General features: G+C 50.1%; 1 protein-coding gene across 1 annotated transcript in view; it reads left to right on the top strand.

The window, feature by feature from the left end:
* Positions 1-17,756, top strand: part of DSCC1 (DNA replication and sister chromatid cohesion 1) — a 169,854-nt gene that overhangs the window by 116,952 nt on the left and 35,146 nt on the right. The window contains exon 7 of the mRNA XM_086966161.1: positions 16,910-17,067. Coding sequence (XP_086822287.1) covers positions 16,910-17,067 — 158 coding nt within the window. The remainder of the gene's footprint in view (positions 1-16,909; positions 17,068-17,756) is intronic.

Raw genomic sequence — 17,756 nt, 5'->3', positions numbered from 1 at the left:
ATCTCAAATCTGCTTTTGACCTAGTTCCCCGTCCAAATCTGTGGCAGGTACTTCAAGACATGGGCGCATGCCCACTGATATTTTATTATTAGTAATTTGCCCCCACGTAGATAATTATGCCAGAATTCACTAGGGTACGCAAGGCCATCTTACTAATTTTTTTTTTTTAAACACATTTTTATAAATTTTTCTTCAGTCATCCTACCAACATTCTTACAGTTCAATCAGGGCCATCGCTTCGATGGTCCTATCTTCAGAATACAAATCAGAAGTATCCAATACCTAGTAACTCTCGCCTGGCCCCCCCACCCGCCTCCCCCTCTACCCCCATCCCCCCATGTCAGTGTGCCCTCCTCTACCCCCCTAATGAAATGACAGAAACCCCTTGCGCTCAGGCACCTAGCTCCCTTCAATGGTTGTGTGCAACTACGTCCGTCTCGGGAAACCGATGGTTCCAGCTAAATAATCAGGTGTGTTCTGTGTCCGTGCGCTGGGACCGCATCTCTTCTCAGCCTAGTGCGTGGAAGCCGTCTCATGTCTACATGGGTCTAGGCGGCTCCGTCCCCAGTGTGCTCCCCGGCGTTCCCTGCTCCACTCTCTAGTTCCTGGTTCGCTGGCACCTCCTCCCCATTCTCCTCATCTGCCTCTGCTGTAGACTGAAGCTCCACTACCAGCGCGCGCCAAGCCCTCGCTGCTTCTAGCGCCTTGTCATTAGAGGTGCGCCTGGCTAATTGTAGTCTGAGCGTCCCTTCGCTGCTCGCCCATTGCTGGAAACTCCCTCGCCATCTCTGAAAGCTGGGTCCCGCTCTTGACTTCCAATGCATGGTGAGCTTCCTTTTGGCCATGACCAACCCCAAATCAAAGAATTTGCTAGTAATTTTTGTGGCGGGTGTGTGTGGGAACCAAAGCAGACGACTAGCTCCCATTCCCACTTCAATCTGACGCTCCGTTACCCGGTTCAGACACGCCACCACTTCCGTCCAAGAGGAACCCAGCCCTACGCAGGACCAAGACATATGACCAAAATCAGCCCCCTCCGCATTACATCGTGGACACATCGAGTGAGTCCCCCCAAAAGCTTGTTGGATTTTAACCGGCGTTAGGTAAGCCCTATGCAGCGTGAAATATTGAACTAATTGAAACCGGGCGTTGCGCGTGCCTTTCCAGGCCCTCCGCACTAGCTGTGGCCATGTTGTCTCAGGTATCGGCTTGCCAAGGTCCTCCTCCCATTTACCCTTTAGCCTATCCAGGGGCGGGAGCCCCTCCATCGCCAGTCTCCTTTATAAATAGGTGATGACCTTGAATGTGCCCGCGGCCATCTCGACATATTGACAGCCCAATGATTTGGGGGGCTCCAACAGTCCCATCTTCCACTGTTTCTGGATTCCCGACACTAGGGCGGCGTGAAGCAAAAAGTCTCCACTTGGTAGACCAAAGGCAGTCTGCAGATCTCGGAAAGGCAACAGGGCGCCGTCCCTATATAAGTCCCCTATCACGTGGACTCCGCACTCCTCCCAACCTGCCAGCACTGACCAATCTCCGCCATGTGGAATGGCGGTGCACATGCCCAAAGGATTCTCTAGGGCGTACGGGACGGGAATTCCTGCTCGTTTCTGGCTGCGCAACCAGCATTGTCGGATGGTGCGCTCCTCAAGAGTGAGTTGATCCAACCTAAGTTTTTGCTGTAGCACTATAAAGGACAACACGTGGCGAGGAATAACTCTGCCCTGCAGCCCATCTGGGCCTCTAAACTCGCGCGCCACCGCCTGTGTAAGCCACTGCAACTTCGCTGCCAAGTAGTACCACTCAAAATCTGGAACTGCCAGCCCCCCTCCTCCGCGGCCGCAGCAGGGTGGCCAATGCCGTTTGCCAGAACCCCAGATAAACCCTGTCACCATTGATCTTAGCGTCTGCAAAAAGGAAGCTGGGATCCACACCGGCAAAGTGCGGAAGAAGTACAACAACTGCGGGAGGACCACCATCTTTAGGAGCGCTATTCTCCCAGCTACCGACAGCGGAAGAGTTCGCCAGAACCCCATGCTACCCCTTAATTCCCCTCAGCGCCCCGCCTACGTTTCCTTCCAAAAGGTCGGCGTGGGCATGGTATATGCGAAAACCCAGTTACGGCAAGCACACAGACTCCCAGCGTAGATCCTCCAGTGTCGAGGGCTGTGGGCAGTTCGGAGTTAAGGGGAACAAACCGGTCTTAGTCCAGTTAACCCGCAACCCCGATAGCCGGCCAAACTCCAGGAGAAGGGTCCGGGCCCCCCCGCACAGAATCCTCCGCATCGGCCAAGTACAATAAGAGATCATTCGCATATAAGGAGATATAATGAGTTTCTCCACGCAGTAGAACCCCCTCATAATGTCGTCCTTGACGGGCATGCGCCGCCAATGGTTCGATCGCCAGTGCAAATAAGAGAGGAGATAAAGAACAGCCCTGACTGGTACCTCTCTCTACCTGGTACGCCGCCGATATAGAGCGTCCCGTGCAAACCCTGGCCGTAGCAGAGCTGTACAGCAGCTGCGTCCAGCGGATTAAATTATCCCCCAATCCAAAGCCTCGTAGCACCCGGAACAGGTACGGCCACTCCACACTATCCACCGACAGCACTACCGTTCCCGATGGATCCTCTCCTCTCTCCCCAATGATCCGTATCATCCGCCGTATGCACGTCGCAGTATTCCGCGCGTCAATGAAGACCGACTGATCCGGGTGCACCAGAGTACTCCTATGATCCGTAAGTCGCGTGGCCAAGATCCTGCTCAGCACCTTCTAATCTACTGTGAGCATTGAGAGTGGGCGGTATGCTGTCCTGGAAGTGGGTATTCCGCCCTTCTTCAGCAGCGGCACTATGATCGCCTCTTTGGCTGATGGCGGCAACTTGCCCAGGTTCCAAGCCTCTCCGTACACCATGTGTAACTGTGGCGAGGAGGTCAATATATGTTGCGTAAAACTCCATCGGCAAGCCGTCCGCCCCCGGTGTCTTTTTCCTGGCCATGTGCTTAACCGCCGCCCTGATCGCTCCCAATGAAATAACAGCGCCCAGCATGTCACCCTGCTCCGGTTCCAATCGTGGCAACCGTGCCTCCTCCAGAAAAGTGTCTAGACCATCAGGTAGCACCTTCAGCCTACTCTGATAGAGCGATGTATAATAATCCAGAAATTGGTCATTGACCTCTCTCTGTGAGTATACCAGATCCCCAGTTGGCGTAGCCAGCGATACTATTGGGGTGCCCCTGACAGCCGGATTAGCCAGCCAGGCCAGCAGCGTGCCAACCTTGTCCCTCTCAGCATGTGCGCGTCCCTCTCAGCATGTGCGCGAACCATGTATTCTCTGTAGTTGAAGCAGCAAAGCCGTTCAACCTGAGTGGCCATCTGTTCCCGCGCCGCCAATACTTTCTCCTGACCCCCCGTGTCCGCGTGACTGTCTTTCTCTGCCTGGCGCAGGCAAGCCTCCTCTTGTTCTATGTCGCGTAGTAAGGTCTGACGCGCCCCTGCGGTGGACGAGATGCACACGCCCCGCATCACAACTTTGAAGGCATCCCACTCATGGGCTCTAGTCGTCGCCGTCCCAGAGTTCTCCTTAAAATAATGTTCAATTCCCTCCCTGACTTCCACACAAAACACAGGGTCTTCCAGCGCCAATGGGTTCAGTCGCCACGTGGGGACCGCCTGACGCTGCCGCGACCAGAGGATTGTGATCAGACAAGGGTTATGATCCGAGAGTGTCCTAGCGAGGTATTCACTATGATGCGTGTGTTCCTGGGCCCCTGGTGTACATAAAATGCTATCAAGTCGTACGTGGACGTCATGGGGCGCGGAATAGAACGAATAATCCCGATCTGCGGGGTGATGCGTCCGCCAGGCATACGTGAGGCCCCACTCCTCCTGCCACTCCCACCGCGTCTTAGCCATTCTACGCACCACTGATTGGGCCAACGGGGGATGAGAACGATCCAACTCCACATCCGCAACAGAATTGAAGTCCCCCCTCCATAAACACTGTGCCTACCAAGAAGGACGCCAACCTCCCAGAGAGCCTCGAAAAGAAAGCGGCTTGATCGGTATTCGGAGCATAGACACTGCAAAGCGTAACATCTCGGCCGTCCAGACGACCCAACACCGCCACAAATCTCCTTTCCGAGTCTACCAACGTGGTCATGGGCTGAAAGGGAACCCCTGCGTGCACCCAAATCAAGGTTCCTCTGGTAAATGCAGAGTAAGTGGTATAAAAGAGCTGTCCCCTCTATCTCCTCTGCAGCGCCTGCCCTTCAACCTAATTAATGTGTGTTTCCTGTAAAAAGGCCACCTGCATCCCCCTGCGGACTAAATATGCATGCACTTTATATCGCTTCCTCATAGAGTTCAGCCCTTGCACATTCCAGGTGGTACATTTTAGTTCAAGTCGGGTCGCCATAAGCAGGTATAGGGCTGAGCTCAACCCCGTACATCCTAACGGGCACACTGACAAACCCCCGCAACTCAAAACAACCCCAACAAGCCCTCAACCCACCCTCTCCCAGAACAGGCACCAAACATTTGTTACCCATCCAAACCCGAACCCCGCTGACAGGGATACTCTGGTAACAACCAGAGGCTCACAAGTTATGTGAGGTAGAGGGGGTGACCCTACACCAACCGAGCCGGACCACGATCAGTCTGCCTCAGCGTATCGGTCAGTACTCGTACATGGAAACCGCCCCATGCGTGCCCCCCTTCCTCAGGAGCCCCCCCCCTCCAGGCCCATTCCCGCCCCAGGAGAAAACCAAGCCTCCCGCCTGCTCCAGTAAATGTTCCACTACAGCCCCAGGCGTCTTATTGCCGAAATACAAGCATGACCCCTTACTGTATACCATGCGAAGTCCAACAGGATCACTCGTCCATCAGGTCATCAGCAGTTCGTGGAGTAACTTGAGGCAAGCCACCGGGGTCCCCCTCAGAGCCCCCCGACCACCCTCATCCGATCCCTGTTGCGATCCAGAGTCCGCCTGTGAGGCCGCAGTCACCGCTCCGGAAATGACAGACAACGCTTGTAAAGCAGCCAGTCTCTACAACTCTGTCTGAGATGTAGACGGGGATTGTTTGTTCAATGTGCGTTTCCGGTTGCGAAGGCTCCTACAGGGTTTTGGCTGTGCCTCAACTGTCCTGTCCCATTTGCCAGCGCCGTGCGTTCCCGCACTGTATCTTTCCAGCCATTGCCAGGCGTCTTCTGGCGTGTCACAAAAGATCGCTACCCCGTCTACCATCACTTTCAAGCGTGCCGGAAATAACAGAGTGTACTGCACACCCTCATCGCGGAGGGCCCTCTTGACCGGTAGGAAGAACAAGCGGTTTCGTTGAACCTCCTGGGAGTAGTCAGAGTAAAAAGAGACGGAGGCATTGTCCACCTTATACGAGCCAGACGCCCGGGCCTGCCGCATTATGATATTCCGGTCCCTAAACTGCAGCAGGCGTGCAACCACAGGGCGAGGGGGGCGACCCGGCGCCGGCGGTCGGGCCGGCACTCGGTGGGCCCTTTCCAATGTGTAAAAGTGTGTCAGGCCCTCGGGGACAACCACATCACGCAGCCACGCTTCCAGATAGGAGACCATATCACTCCCCTCGACTTGTTCGGGCAGCCCTACCACCCGAATGTTATTGTGCCTGTTGCGCCCTTCCGCATCCTCAGCCCTCTTCTCCAGCTGCTGCACTCTGCGCAGAAGGTCTCCCATCGTAGTATCCGTCGCCTTCTGGGCCGGCTCCAGCTTTTCCAGCCCCAGCTCCGTGCTCTTGACACGACCAGTTAGCTTGTCGTGATCCGCCCTTAATAATCCCAGGCTTATCGACACCTGCGCGATATCGTGATGCAGCGCTTCTTTCGTGTCCGATATGGCCTTGAGGATCTGGTCCATCTGTTGCTGTTGCAGCCCTGTGTTCGGGTTTCCGGTCAAGCTCTGTTCCTGGGTCTCCGGCGAATCCTCAACCTGGTCGACTGGTGCCGTCCCCGGCACCTTACGCGGTTTCCCCATGTCCCAGCCCTAGAACCGATCGCCAGCACCGACAGTAAAGGCCCAGCACTTCCAGTCGCCCTCCGCAGAGATAAGAGCTGCGCGCCTGTTACCCCCGCTGTGTCCGTGGGGGTGGGCGGTCAGAAAGGCGACCTCACCAGCCACCTGCCCAGGATGTTCCAAGGGCCAGCAACCCCCTGCTGCGGCGATTCCCTGGGCACCGCAATTGCCCTCTGCTCAGCGAGGGAGCACCTCCTGCAAGCGTCACAGTCCTTCAGCCCGGCCTACACCAGGCATGCTGTGGCCATTCTAAACAGGGCCCCGTGTCCGTCCCCAATCGGGTCCCTGCACCACAGCGCTGTAAAGTTGAGCCAGTCCTCTACACAGCGTCGCAGTAGGCTGGGCAGGCCAGTCCTGACCCCCGAGGTCTTCACACCTCCGCAGTGTGGCAGGGCACTGAGTCCACAATTACTAGGTCGCAGTGGGAGGTCACTGCGGTCGTTGCAGGTCTGTTACGGCCTCAGACCCCCCTCTTCGCCGGCTGACATAAGCGAGGGTGCGAGAGGACAACATGCTGGTCAGTGCCCCCACAATGTGCACGCCGTCCAGGTATCTCCACAGCCGCTCCGCTAAGCCCCTCTGATTCGCGACCAAGCACCACCGCCAGTCTGGGTCTGGTCGCCTGCGGAGTCCAGGACCGCCCCTGCTGCCACCTCTGCCAGGCTTCGGGCCGGGCACCAGCTCCAGAGCCCGTCCCGCTATGCAGTAATGTCTGCTCCCAGCTTCCGGGCCGGCTGCCCCCCTGGTATGGCACCCCCAGACGGGCGTCGCGCTCCTCACCGCCCTGTGGCCCCTCCAGTGGCCCGCCTCGGGGGGGGGGGGGGGGGGGGGGCGCGGGCTGCACCGCTCTGCCCGCTCCCGCCTGCAAGCCCGCTCAATGCGTGGGCAACGCAAGCGCTCTGTTCCAATGCAGCGCCAGGCCGTCACCAGGATGCTCCTCTCCCCGGAGGGCCGCGCCGCCACTTTATGCCGGGGACACGAGGCCCGCCTCAGACCGCGGTGATAATAGCCAGGCCCTCCGTATGAAGCCTCATCAGTTGTCCCTCCTGTTGCCGCCGGGGAACCACTCTGGCTGCTTCAGCCGATAGGTCCACACAAAGCGTGGGCAGCGTCCGCGCTCTGCTCTTGCTCAGCGCCTCGCCGTCTCCTGGGCGCTCTTCCTCCCCGATGGCCTCGCCGTCACTCTAGGATGAGAGGCCCGTCTCAGGCCGCAAGCAAAATGGCCGGGCCCTCTAGGCGGAGCTTCGCCTTTTGTCCCTCCTTCTGCAGCCGGAACCCTCCGCTCGCCCTAGATAGATGCTCGGGCGCCTCACAGCTCCGGATTGCCCACACTGGGCCGCAAACACCGCCAGGGGAGTCTCGCTGTCAGGATAAATATCGAGATCGACCCGAAGCTCTCAGCTCACGCGTCCATACTCAATGGCGCTCAAGCCACGCCCCCCAAGGCCATCTTACTGATTCGATTCCTGTAAATAAAGGAGTCCATCAGGGCTGTGTCTTGGCTCCCACATTGTTTTCTTTATACGTAAATGACATAGTTCACTTTCTTTCCCAGCCCCCCATTGATGCCCCCACTGTAGCCAAAGTGAAGACACCTATTCTTCTTTTCGCTGACAAAACCTTATAATCTCCAAAACCCCTAGCAGATTCCGGCAACTTCTGAACCAGTTCTGATGCCCTCCCGGCTTGGAGATCAATGCAGCAAAAACTAAATACATCACATTTAATCAGCACTAATCCTGCAAAGGGAGGTCAGCGCTATTCTTAAGAAAGGTGAACTCATTTGATGACTTGGGTATAAAATTGTCTTCTACTATGACATTGAAGTTCCTCACATAATGATTGTAAAATATAAAACAAATTGCAGTTGTCATTCTCAAAGAGCATTGTGCGTCATTTAGTAAACCTATAGCACCTGCCCTTGAGATTCATGAAGCAAACGTTGTGGGATCCGTCCTATATAGAGATGAACTCCACGGGCTGAGGACATCTGAGAACAAGTTCTAAGGAATATAGCCTACCTTCCAGCTAGTACTCCGTTACATCCATGGGCACTAGATATGGGTAGGAAAGCGTTTGAAAGCAAGCCAGACTGCGCCCATTACTATTTTGGAGGAGGGTATGGTCCATCTCGAGCTCGCCCATTACGCTGTAACTTTGCAGGACGTCATTAAAGCAGATTTAATAAAATTACCTGACTCTTGAACATCAAAAAGCTGTGGACTTCTTTGTGCTTGAAGGGGCTCTGGGAGACTCCATCTCGCAACTCTATTCCTTCCAAAGAGCTCCTAAAAAACAATATTGGTCTTGGACAATGCGGAATGACGCCCAAAGGGCTGCTAGAGCTACACTGACACTGGAATTTCTTGATTTCAAATGTACTAGCGCCTTTGAGCAATATTGGGGCCTCCTAGCTGTTCCGATGGACAGGAAGCTCTACTTTCAATTCAGGACTGGCGCTTTATCTCAGAAAAATGTTGACTTGTAAATGGACGGCTACTGGTTCTGTATTATGTCCAGTTTGCAGTACTGCAGACAAATCTATATCCCATGGTTTATTTGCTTGTCCGGCTTATACTCTACCACAACACCCATGGATAAAGCTCCTATACAAACAGATGGGCATGCAAAGCCATTGTACAGCTCTTAGAATTTTAAGATTGGACTCTAGCCACTGTGTGCTTGTTCAGTTGCCAAATTCTTGGTCCGAATGTGGCTCATAGGAAGAAAGACATTACCATCCCAATAAGAAGCAAAGGTGATTCCGTGCAGAGTTTTTACCTTTTATTTGCACACTGTACTTTACACTGCACTTGTGGCAATATTTTGTGTTTCATCTTAAGTTGCTTCCACTGATGTCCAACCAGTTTTTATGATTGACTTTTCCCTTTGTACTGACTATTTGTGCCAAACCAGGAAATGTAATACCTATTTATTATTTTATATGATGTTTGTGATTACTTTTACTGTTTTAGCTGTACCTATATGTATTTTATTGAATGTAATTGTATAGCTCCAGTTGACGAAATCGAAGTTATCTTTACTTGACTACGAAAAGCATGAACAGAAATATAGTTATACGTCCTGCAATATACTTATCACCATAGACACACAAAAGTAGCATCACAAACGGATACCCTCACATAAGTATAAAATCACATACTAAGTAACATAAAGAGAGGCCAAAGAGACTGTTATCCGTGCCCTAATACTGTCTAGATTAGACTATGCGAATGGCCTATTCTGTGGTCTACCGGCCTATCTTATACATCGCCTCCAGGTCATTCAAAATGCCGCTGTGCGACTTTTGTTTAACATACCCAGAAGCTCCCGTGTCCGCCACTCTCTTCGCGACCATCACTGGCTCCCATTCGCTCACAGGATTATGTTTAAAATCCTTGTCCTCTCCTATCGCGCCGTCCATCAAACTGGTCCAGTTTATCTGAGGAAAAGATTTTCCCTCTATGTACCCAACCGGCCCCTTAGGTCGGCCAATTTGTGACAAATGACCGTACCTAAATTTAAATGCAGCAGACTAGGTGGCCAATCCATCACAGTCAGAGCAGCGAAAGCCTGGAACACTCTTCCTCTCCACCTAAAAACAGCCCCCACCATCACTGTTTTTAAGAAAGGATTGAAGACCCACCTCTTTAACACCACTCTGTAGGTTTCTCCCCTCTCTCTACATCATCATCTCCGGATTCTTTCTGCTCTGCCCTCTCTCTCTTTCGCGCCAGGATACTATTTTCTTAGTAATAGAGCGCGCTACAAAAGCTTTTATAATAATAATAATAATAAACCTGTATAACCAACATACAAACCAACAACTCTTATTACAGAACAAGAGACCCTTTCGCACATTGCAAAATATATGTAACTATTAAAAATCTATTTACTTTTTTAAAATACTGTCACACAAAACAGTAGATCCAAAATTACTCATTCTGAAAAAAGATTTTACTTATATTAAATATAATGTAAATATCAAAAGTCATCATTAATATTCTGAGGAAATGGGGTGAATTATATGGTGTGGTAGTGCAACCTCACCATGTTATACACCTATCAACTGCTTTAGGATGAGTAGGTTTCATTTGTTAAACCCAGTAGCTCAACTTTGGGTTTCTGTGGCTCTGAGCACGGAACAAGTGTAAACCATTTAAGCAGCACCAAAACAACTGAAGAAGAATTACACGAAAAACTCAAGAAATCCAACACCAATTTATAAAAGTCGACTGTATTTTTATATATTTTTAGACAACACAAATAAAAAGATCCACTGGAATGATCTGGAGATAAAGGATTTACAAGTTACAGTAAATATGCACTTTGTACTCGACTGCGAACAAGCATTGGCAAATTCTACACATTTGACACTTCGAAACTTTTTAAGCAAAAACATTTGGCTAGTGTAATTGCAATTGGTTAGTTACTTTGGGTGACTAACTCTGACCGGAAGCTAATCAGGGAGACCAGTAAGGTCCTCAAACGTTTACCTCAGCAGATCATTCAGTGTTCAGTCCGTTCCGGACACTTTTATCTTGTTTACTGTAGGCTTCTATATAGGTGGTCCTAATACAAGGGATACAGGATGCAGTGGATGCAATGCGGTCAACAGTGTGGGCAGGGGTGTCTTACAGCAGTGTGGGGAGGGGTGTCTTCATGTGGCTGCTTCTCGGTTCATGGAGGGGGCGAGGCAACCATTGAAGTCCTTTCGATCCTGGTAGAAGTCCAGTTGGCAACGGGCTATCAGTTTCCCAGTATCACGTTCCCAACCAAATCCTTTCTTGGGCGATAACACGTCTTCTGGGTGACCAGGCTGCAGTCCGACGACTCTCCTAGGTCCAGCGGTTTCTAGTGCAACTTTGAACGTTGGGTCTTGGGTCTGGTGGTGGGGTGAAGATTCTGGGATACCAACTTGCCAAAGCAGGCTTCTTCAGCTGTTGCGGCCCTGTGCTACGACTAGGTCAGCCAACTGCCCCATGGAGTCTCCAGCTTCAGCTGGCTCTGGAGACAACTCTCCATGAGCAGGCCAGAGCAGGCACAGTCCCTTCTCCTCTGCTAGCCACTAATTTTCAGCAGTCCAGTCCATGGTGCAGCTTTTCTTTTCCAGTTCCACAAGCAGCAGGGCAGTCACGATCTGAGTTCTGGGTACTAGGTGTGCCATAATTATGCTCAGAAAATGCCCTCATGGTAGGACATGGGTCGGTAACCAATGGGCTATCTGATAGAGACATCTACCTGCATATTCCTTACCTTAGAATTATTCCCAGGCGTCAGACTAGATCTGGAAATTGTTCGTGAGCAGCACCTCTGCTTGTCGGTAGATGGCGTCATTCGGCACAGCGTGGCGTCAGACATGACCTGCGTGGTGCCTATATAGATGCCACCCTAGCACGCTGATGTCCGTTATTTACATTACGCTCCTGTCAGCGCAGATTCAGGGAGAACTACCCCCAGTAATTTTTTGACTGACCTTTTGACTTTTCAGCAAAGTTTTTGGAGATTGTTCTCTTAGTGTGGTAGGGATATTCACTAGGAAAGCTGTCTCAAGCGCTACGGTGAATGTCACCAAAAGATGTTGGTTACAGACCCGTATCTTGTTTGCCTCTGGCCCTTAAACGAACCATGACAGTAAGGCATGTGTCAACTGCCACACCATTCACCCGAATGCTTTGAAGGAGTGGTCCCTCAAGCTCCTTGCTGCTCAACATGCACCGCTGCAACAGTCTCGATCTCGGTTGACAGGAAGCCATTGATCTTTGTTGCAGTTGAAGTTGTACAGGCATTTGAGTAAGTCCGAATAGATGAAAAAGAGTAAGAAGTCAAAGAGGTCTTCGACTTCACCCCGTCCATCAAAGGCATCTGATGAGGCGAGGGAGCGTCATCATTCAAGGCATGGGTCCATGGTTGAGCCTGGCCTGATTCCGAGCCTCCTCTGATAATTGTATCAGGCCATATACCTCATATTTGGGCAGCCCATGCGTTCGGGTCCGGTGGGTTCGGGAGGAGCTTCTACTGGTTTCCCGTGGGGGGAATCCCTTGGATCCACAGATGGGTCTGGACCGGTACCCGCCGTACCACCATGACCTTCCCCGGCACCAGCAGCGGCGTTCCCCATTCTTACCCCTGACTCGAACATTGAGCTGCAGGGGTGTCACCCAACGACTAATGGAGCTTTTTACTCCAGATCGGAGCCTGAGCCCTATTTTTACATGTTAGGACTTGTGGAATATTGTGAGGGACCTCTGGACGCTGAGGAATACCAGCCCCTAGACCTCAACATGGATTGGTGTGAGGGATTAGCAGACGGTAGTGGACTGGGCACCTTCCCAGATACTGGTATGTTTTCTCCTCTTGTACCCACAAAAAGAGGAAAAGGAGAAAGAGGTTGGTGTAAAAGCTCATCCCCTCGGGAAAGCTCCAGGTTTGTTTAAAACTTCCCTCACCCACTAATAGTGGCCTGCTTCATCATAGGGCTGCTACAGCATCCCTGCGTAGACTAAGATAGAGGATGGAAAAGGAGTAGTACCTCTCTCCACTTTTAGATGTGTAATGAAAGGGTCTCTCCTACTACCATGGCTATGGAGCAGAGAGCTTCTTTTGCAATGTTGGTGAGAAGGGTGGACAAAGTCATAGACCATAGCCTGCTCTCAGTGTATGTCAGGACTAGCATCTTGACAGAGGTGCTTCAGCTGATGAGTGACTCCTTCAGAACCGCTTCTCCCATTTAGTAAAGCCTTTACGGATGTCCTGCTTGGGACCTAGTCCAAGCCCTGCATAGGAGATCCTGTGAACAGGACAATTGCCCGCTGCCATCGCCAGACCCAAAAACCCCAATTTCCTTACGCAACAACATACCCCAGAGAGCTTGGCGGTTCAAGTCTCCACTTCCAGTGTAAACCCTGGTGCATTACTTCACACCCCATTGGATAGTTAATCCAGGAGACTGGACACCTTAGGGAAGATAATGTTTTCTTTCACCAGCCTGTCACTGCGGTCTGTAACACCACATGCCTTTTAGGCCATTTCTCCCATGCACTGTGGGATTCGGTTGCGCAGGTGCTGCTCATGGTTCTGGAGGAAGCCTAGGCTGTACTGTCGCAAGCAATGGCAGACTGGAGAGATGCAGCCAAGTTCACGAGCAGGTGTGGGCTAAGCGAATCGGTTTCTCCGTTGATGGCTTTACGCGTCACGCCTGGCTGAGAATGACTGGCTTTTTAGGGGATGTCCAAACCTCACTTATGGACATGCCCTTTGATGGTTCCAGTCTCTTCGGAGACAAGCTGGAGTGCTTCAAGGATCTACAGACAGGTGCTTTGGCCTTTCCATGGCCTCCCACCAACCTCAGTCCACCTTTTGATCCTTTTGTTGCCCAAAAGGAGCCTACAGTCACATCTTTACCTGCTCAGCGACTACGGCATGCAAGCTCCCAAGCCTGTGCTTGGACGAAGACGCGTTCCACCCAGACCCTGTGGGTCGTGCAGTCAGAGGTCAGCCTGTTCGTCGCCAGAGGCCTCTAAACCTTTTAGTTCACCCTCCAACAATTATGGGCAACCAATGGGAGGCAGGATATTCCATCATCTGCACTACTGGAGGTCAATAACATCAGACTGCTTGGTTTGCCAGATTGTCTGAAGGGTCTGCTCCCTTCCCTTTTGTGACTAACCCTCGACCCATGCCACCCACTTGTGACAGGGTGACCGAGGACCATCTCTCCTTACTCCTCCAGGAAGTGGAGATTCTCTTTGCCAGGGAAGGCATGGAGAGAATGCCAATGCCATTAGTAGGTTGTGGTCGTTATTCCCGCTACTTTCGGGTGCCCAAAAACGATTGATGCCTTTGTCCTATCCGAGACATGTGCTCTCTCAATTTCTTCCTCAAAAAGGAGAAGTTCAAAATGCTCATACTCAAGTCCTGTCTGTCCTGAACCAGGGAGCCTGGATAACACAGGGAGCAGATTTTCACATTGCCATCCTGCCTGCCCAAGGATGTTATCTGTGGTTCTCAGAGGCTATGAGCACTTTCAGTTCACTGTGCACCCATTTGTCCTTACCAGCGCCCCTTGTGTGTTCACCAAAGAGATGGTGGTGGTTGCATACAATCCGTAGAGATGAGGGGCACCAGTCTTTCTCTATTTTTACGCCTGGCTGTTAAAGGCGGGCTTGCACCAGGCAGTTGTCTCCCACCTCCAGACGATGGCGGACCTCCTGCATTCGCTGGGGTTTACTATCAACGTGCCGAAGTCACACCTGATTCCCTCGCAGACGCTCAGTTTCATCAGAGCTGTTCTGGACCTGGTGCAGTTTTGGGCTTATTCTCCTGAATGGCGAGTCCAGGATACTCAGTCATTGATTTGTTCAAAGAGACCAATGCGGCGGGCGAAGGTCCAGCACTTCATTCCAAAGTAAGATAAAGTCCTTTTTTTCGTGCACACCCGTCCGGAGCTTGCCGCACTTTCGCTCCACTGGGGATCAGACAAAAAGCGAAGGTAAGGACGGTGCACCAGAGATGAAGTCAAAGAAAATGTAAATGTATTCAAAATATCCTTTATTCCATAAGTTAGTTTCTTAAAATTTGCACCACAGCCAATGCGTTTCGTTCATTATAACTTCGTCAGGGCTCTGTATTAAACGTGAATTAGATCATACAGCGAATCCCAGCATATATGCAAACAGTTGTTGAGTATAAATATCCATTTCCCTTCCTCCAGAGGTAAAATCATAGGGGTAACAATTACCCCAATATGTAGATTGCAATGGTGTGTGCTAAAATAATAGCCCACGTCCTCTGTATTAAACGTGAATGAATTAGATCATTCACCGCCGTGGATGCTGAAACCACCTACCGCCGTGCACGGGCAGTGCTCACGGAAAAATTCCAGATCCAGTCTGACTCCAGGGGATAATTCTAAGCCAAGAAAATTGCAGCTAGATAGTCTATACCAGATAAGGCATTTATCAAAAGTATGTAACTTGTTTATCAGGTTTCTTCCCTACTGATGACCACTTCCTGTGAAGTTTGGCTACTGGCTAGCCCAAAATGCACCATTTTGCCCATGTCCAACATGGCAGAATCCCCCCTCTCATCATCCATAGCTTCCTAGCCTTACCGAGAGGTGTGGCTAAAAAAGGGAGCTACACACCCCTGGAAAAACTGTTAGGCAACTGTTTTCCCCTTACCTTTCCTGGTGCCAACCTTTCTACTTAGACAATGGAGCAGCCCCTCTCTCAAGTTTTACCCAATTGCTCTGCAAAGTCCGCTTCTCCTTTGAAGCTCGCCTTTTAGGTCAATGCCTGTGCTGCTTCCTGCAGGAAGGAGGTAACATCTCTCTCCAGTGTAGACCTCTGTTGTCTCCTTTCCTAACAGTCGTTAGCACGTCCCTCCAGGAAAGCAGAAGGCTGTCTCAGGGAGAGGCCCCTTGTGCAACTGTTAAGGACACAGGAGATTAAAGGCAACAAAACGGCAACTTTGTAAACGTTGTATATCACAACCTGTTAAATTAATTTCGCCCAGAGAATCTTGTGAGGCTGAATGTAACAAGTTGTTTGATACATTGGAGTATGGGGCGACCAAGTTATTCCATAGTAGAAACAAGTTTCGAGTTTTCACTGTTAGAACATTGAAAACACATGTTCTGCCTGTGATATATGCTGCCCCCTGCCTTAGGGCTCGGTAGGCCTGGCACGTGGTGAAGGCTTGGCTTTGCCATTGCTTTAAATTCTAAAGTCTCATAGCAGCTCAAAAGAGCTCTTCTAGTCTGCAGTGGCGAACTGGGAGACTCCTTTTATCTGTGTCACACCCAGGGTGGCACAACCGGTGCTGCAATCCCTGAGGTGAGGTGACCTTCTAAATTACATGCCATGAGTACCGTTGGTATAATATGCTAGGGACTTATAGGCAAGTTACTTTATGCCAATCGGATATGAGCTATTTCAACAAACATATTTTAGGGTCAGGGCACGGGCACTGAGGTCTGGTTGGCAGACCTCCATGTACTCTGAGTTGATAAAACAGTAGTTCAAAAACCTGGGGGTGACCATACAAAAAGACGCATGTCCTTACATATATCATTCTAAAAATCAATACAATGCCAACAGTAGTTTGATGATGTGGTTATCAGTGACGCCGGTTTTCATGTAATCAATGATGTTATGAGTGAAGTCAAATGTGAGGTCCTAAGCAGTGCATGGCACGGTTTGAGTTATGGTTATTTCTCCTAACCATAACCAGTGAATTGTGGTGAGTTTTATGGTTTGTTTTGTAAGGATTTGTAAGGATCAATTCACTTTAACAGTTTTTTTTTCAAGTTGACGTATTTTTGTTTGTACGCATACACACCACACATCTAAAATCTATATCCCACAGACCGCAAGTATAGCGGTTTATCTACTTTACCTCTTCGATGTCTGGTTATTATTCTGGACTCTACCATATGTTGAATATCCTTGCACTTGATTCTGAAGGTAATGCTGAATGTTATTCGTTTTGGAGGAAAAAAAAATCACTTTTCTGAATTATGTAAAAATTGCTCTTCATTGTTTTCCTTACATTCAGTGCATGGAAGAGACACTGGTCAATTTTGTTCCATGCTCTGATGATGCCCTCAGGGATCTATTCCACTGTCTCAAAATAAATACAAATTAACAATGTATTTAGATTTTAGAAAGAAATTAATATTTTTAACATCAAAGGATGTTTAACTAAATAAGATAACCCTGAATTTACACTTGTGAACTTTATTTCTCTTACATCATTTCTACTACAACAGAAAATCGTGAACTGTCCAAATGTATTATCGTGTTTTATGCTACTATAATATAAAAAATTGATTTTCAAGTGTGTTTCTGTTTTTTAGCAGGCAAAGTTTGTTTCGCCTTAAATGAAGATAAGATATGTAGAGCCACATCGCAAATGCTTCTGCAGAATGCAGTGAAGTTCAACCTCTCCGAGTTTCAGGAAGTTTGGCAGCAGAGCGTTCCAGAAGGAATGACTACCAGGTTGGACCAGCTCAAGGTAATCAGTTTTAGATCATTGCTACAATTTAGACTGATTCTCAAGCTCTAACGTTCCATGAAAAAATGGCATTCTAGTGATCCGAACACTTAGCCAACGTTTCTAGGTACTTTTGTATAACAGTTTTATGCCGTCGGTGCTAAGCTTTGGGTAAGGTATCCCCTACAGCTGTGACTTCTTTCTTCAGCTTGGCCAAAAGGTCTGTTATGCCTGGGTTATTAACCACAGTCTGAAGACTGCGTTTCTTTTTTCGTGGAGTTTTTTTCTATCCGGGCTCCAAACCTTTGACCATTTCGCATGCCACATCCTCTCCCCTTTTCCTCCTCCCTTATGGGAGCTGCCTCCAGGAGAGAAGGAGGCCCAGAGTACATTTACCCACCATAAAAGTAGATTTCTTTTAAGTTCCATGCCTGGATGTGCAAGCCACTCCTATGCCCAGGCCCCACCTCTTCATACACTTTAGCTTCCAATGACTATACTTCTTCCTTTGTTTCCAAGGTGATCAAAAAGAATCTGTCCCTCCCCTTCCCACCCTGAACCTCATTTGTTTTCATATATTTTTTCGATCGCAGACTTCTCTGGCTAGCAAGCTTCCCCCTTTGGTTTACAGCGGACAGCATATGCCGTAGTTCACTTGCTTTAAGAAATGTGTATCTTACAGATTACATCTTTGAGAAGATGGTCCTCCT

The sequence above is a fragment of the Lissotriton vulgaris genome, chromosome 4_1, assembly GCF_964263255.1.
Source record: "Lissotriton vulgaris chromosome 4_1, aLisVul1.2, whole genome shotgun sequence".
NCBI lineage: Eukaryota > Metazoa > Chordata > Amphibia > Caudata > Salamandridae > Lissotriton > Lissotriton vulgaris.
The sequence above is the reverse complement of the archived record's forward strand: the minus strand, read 5'-3'. Positions and strand labels throughout refer to the sequence as shown.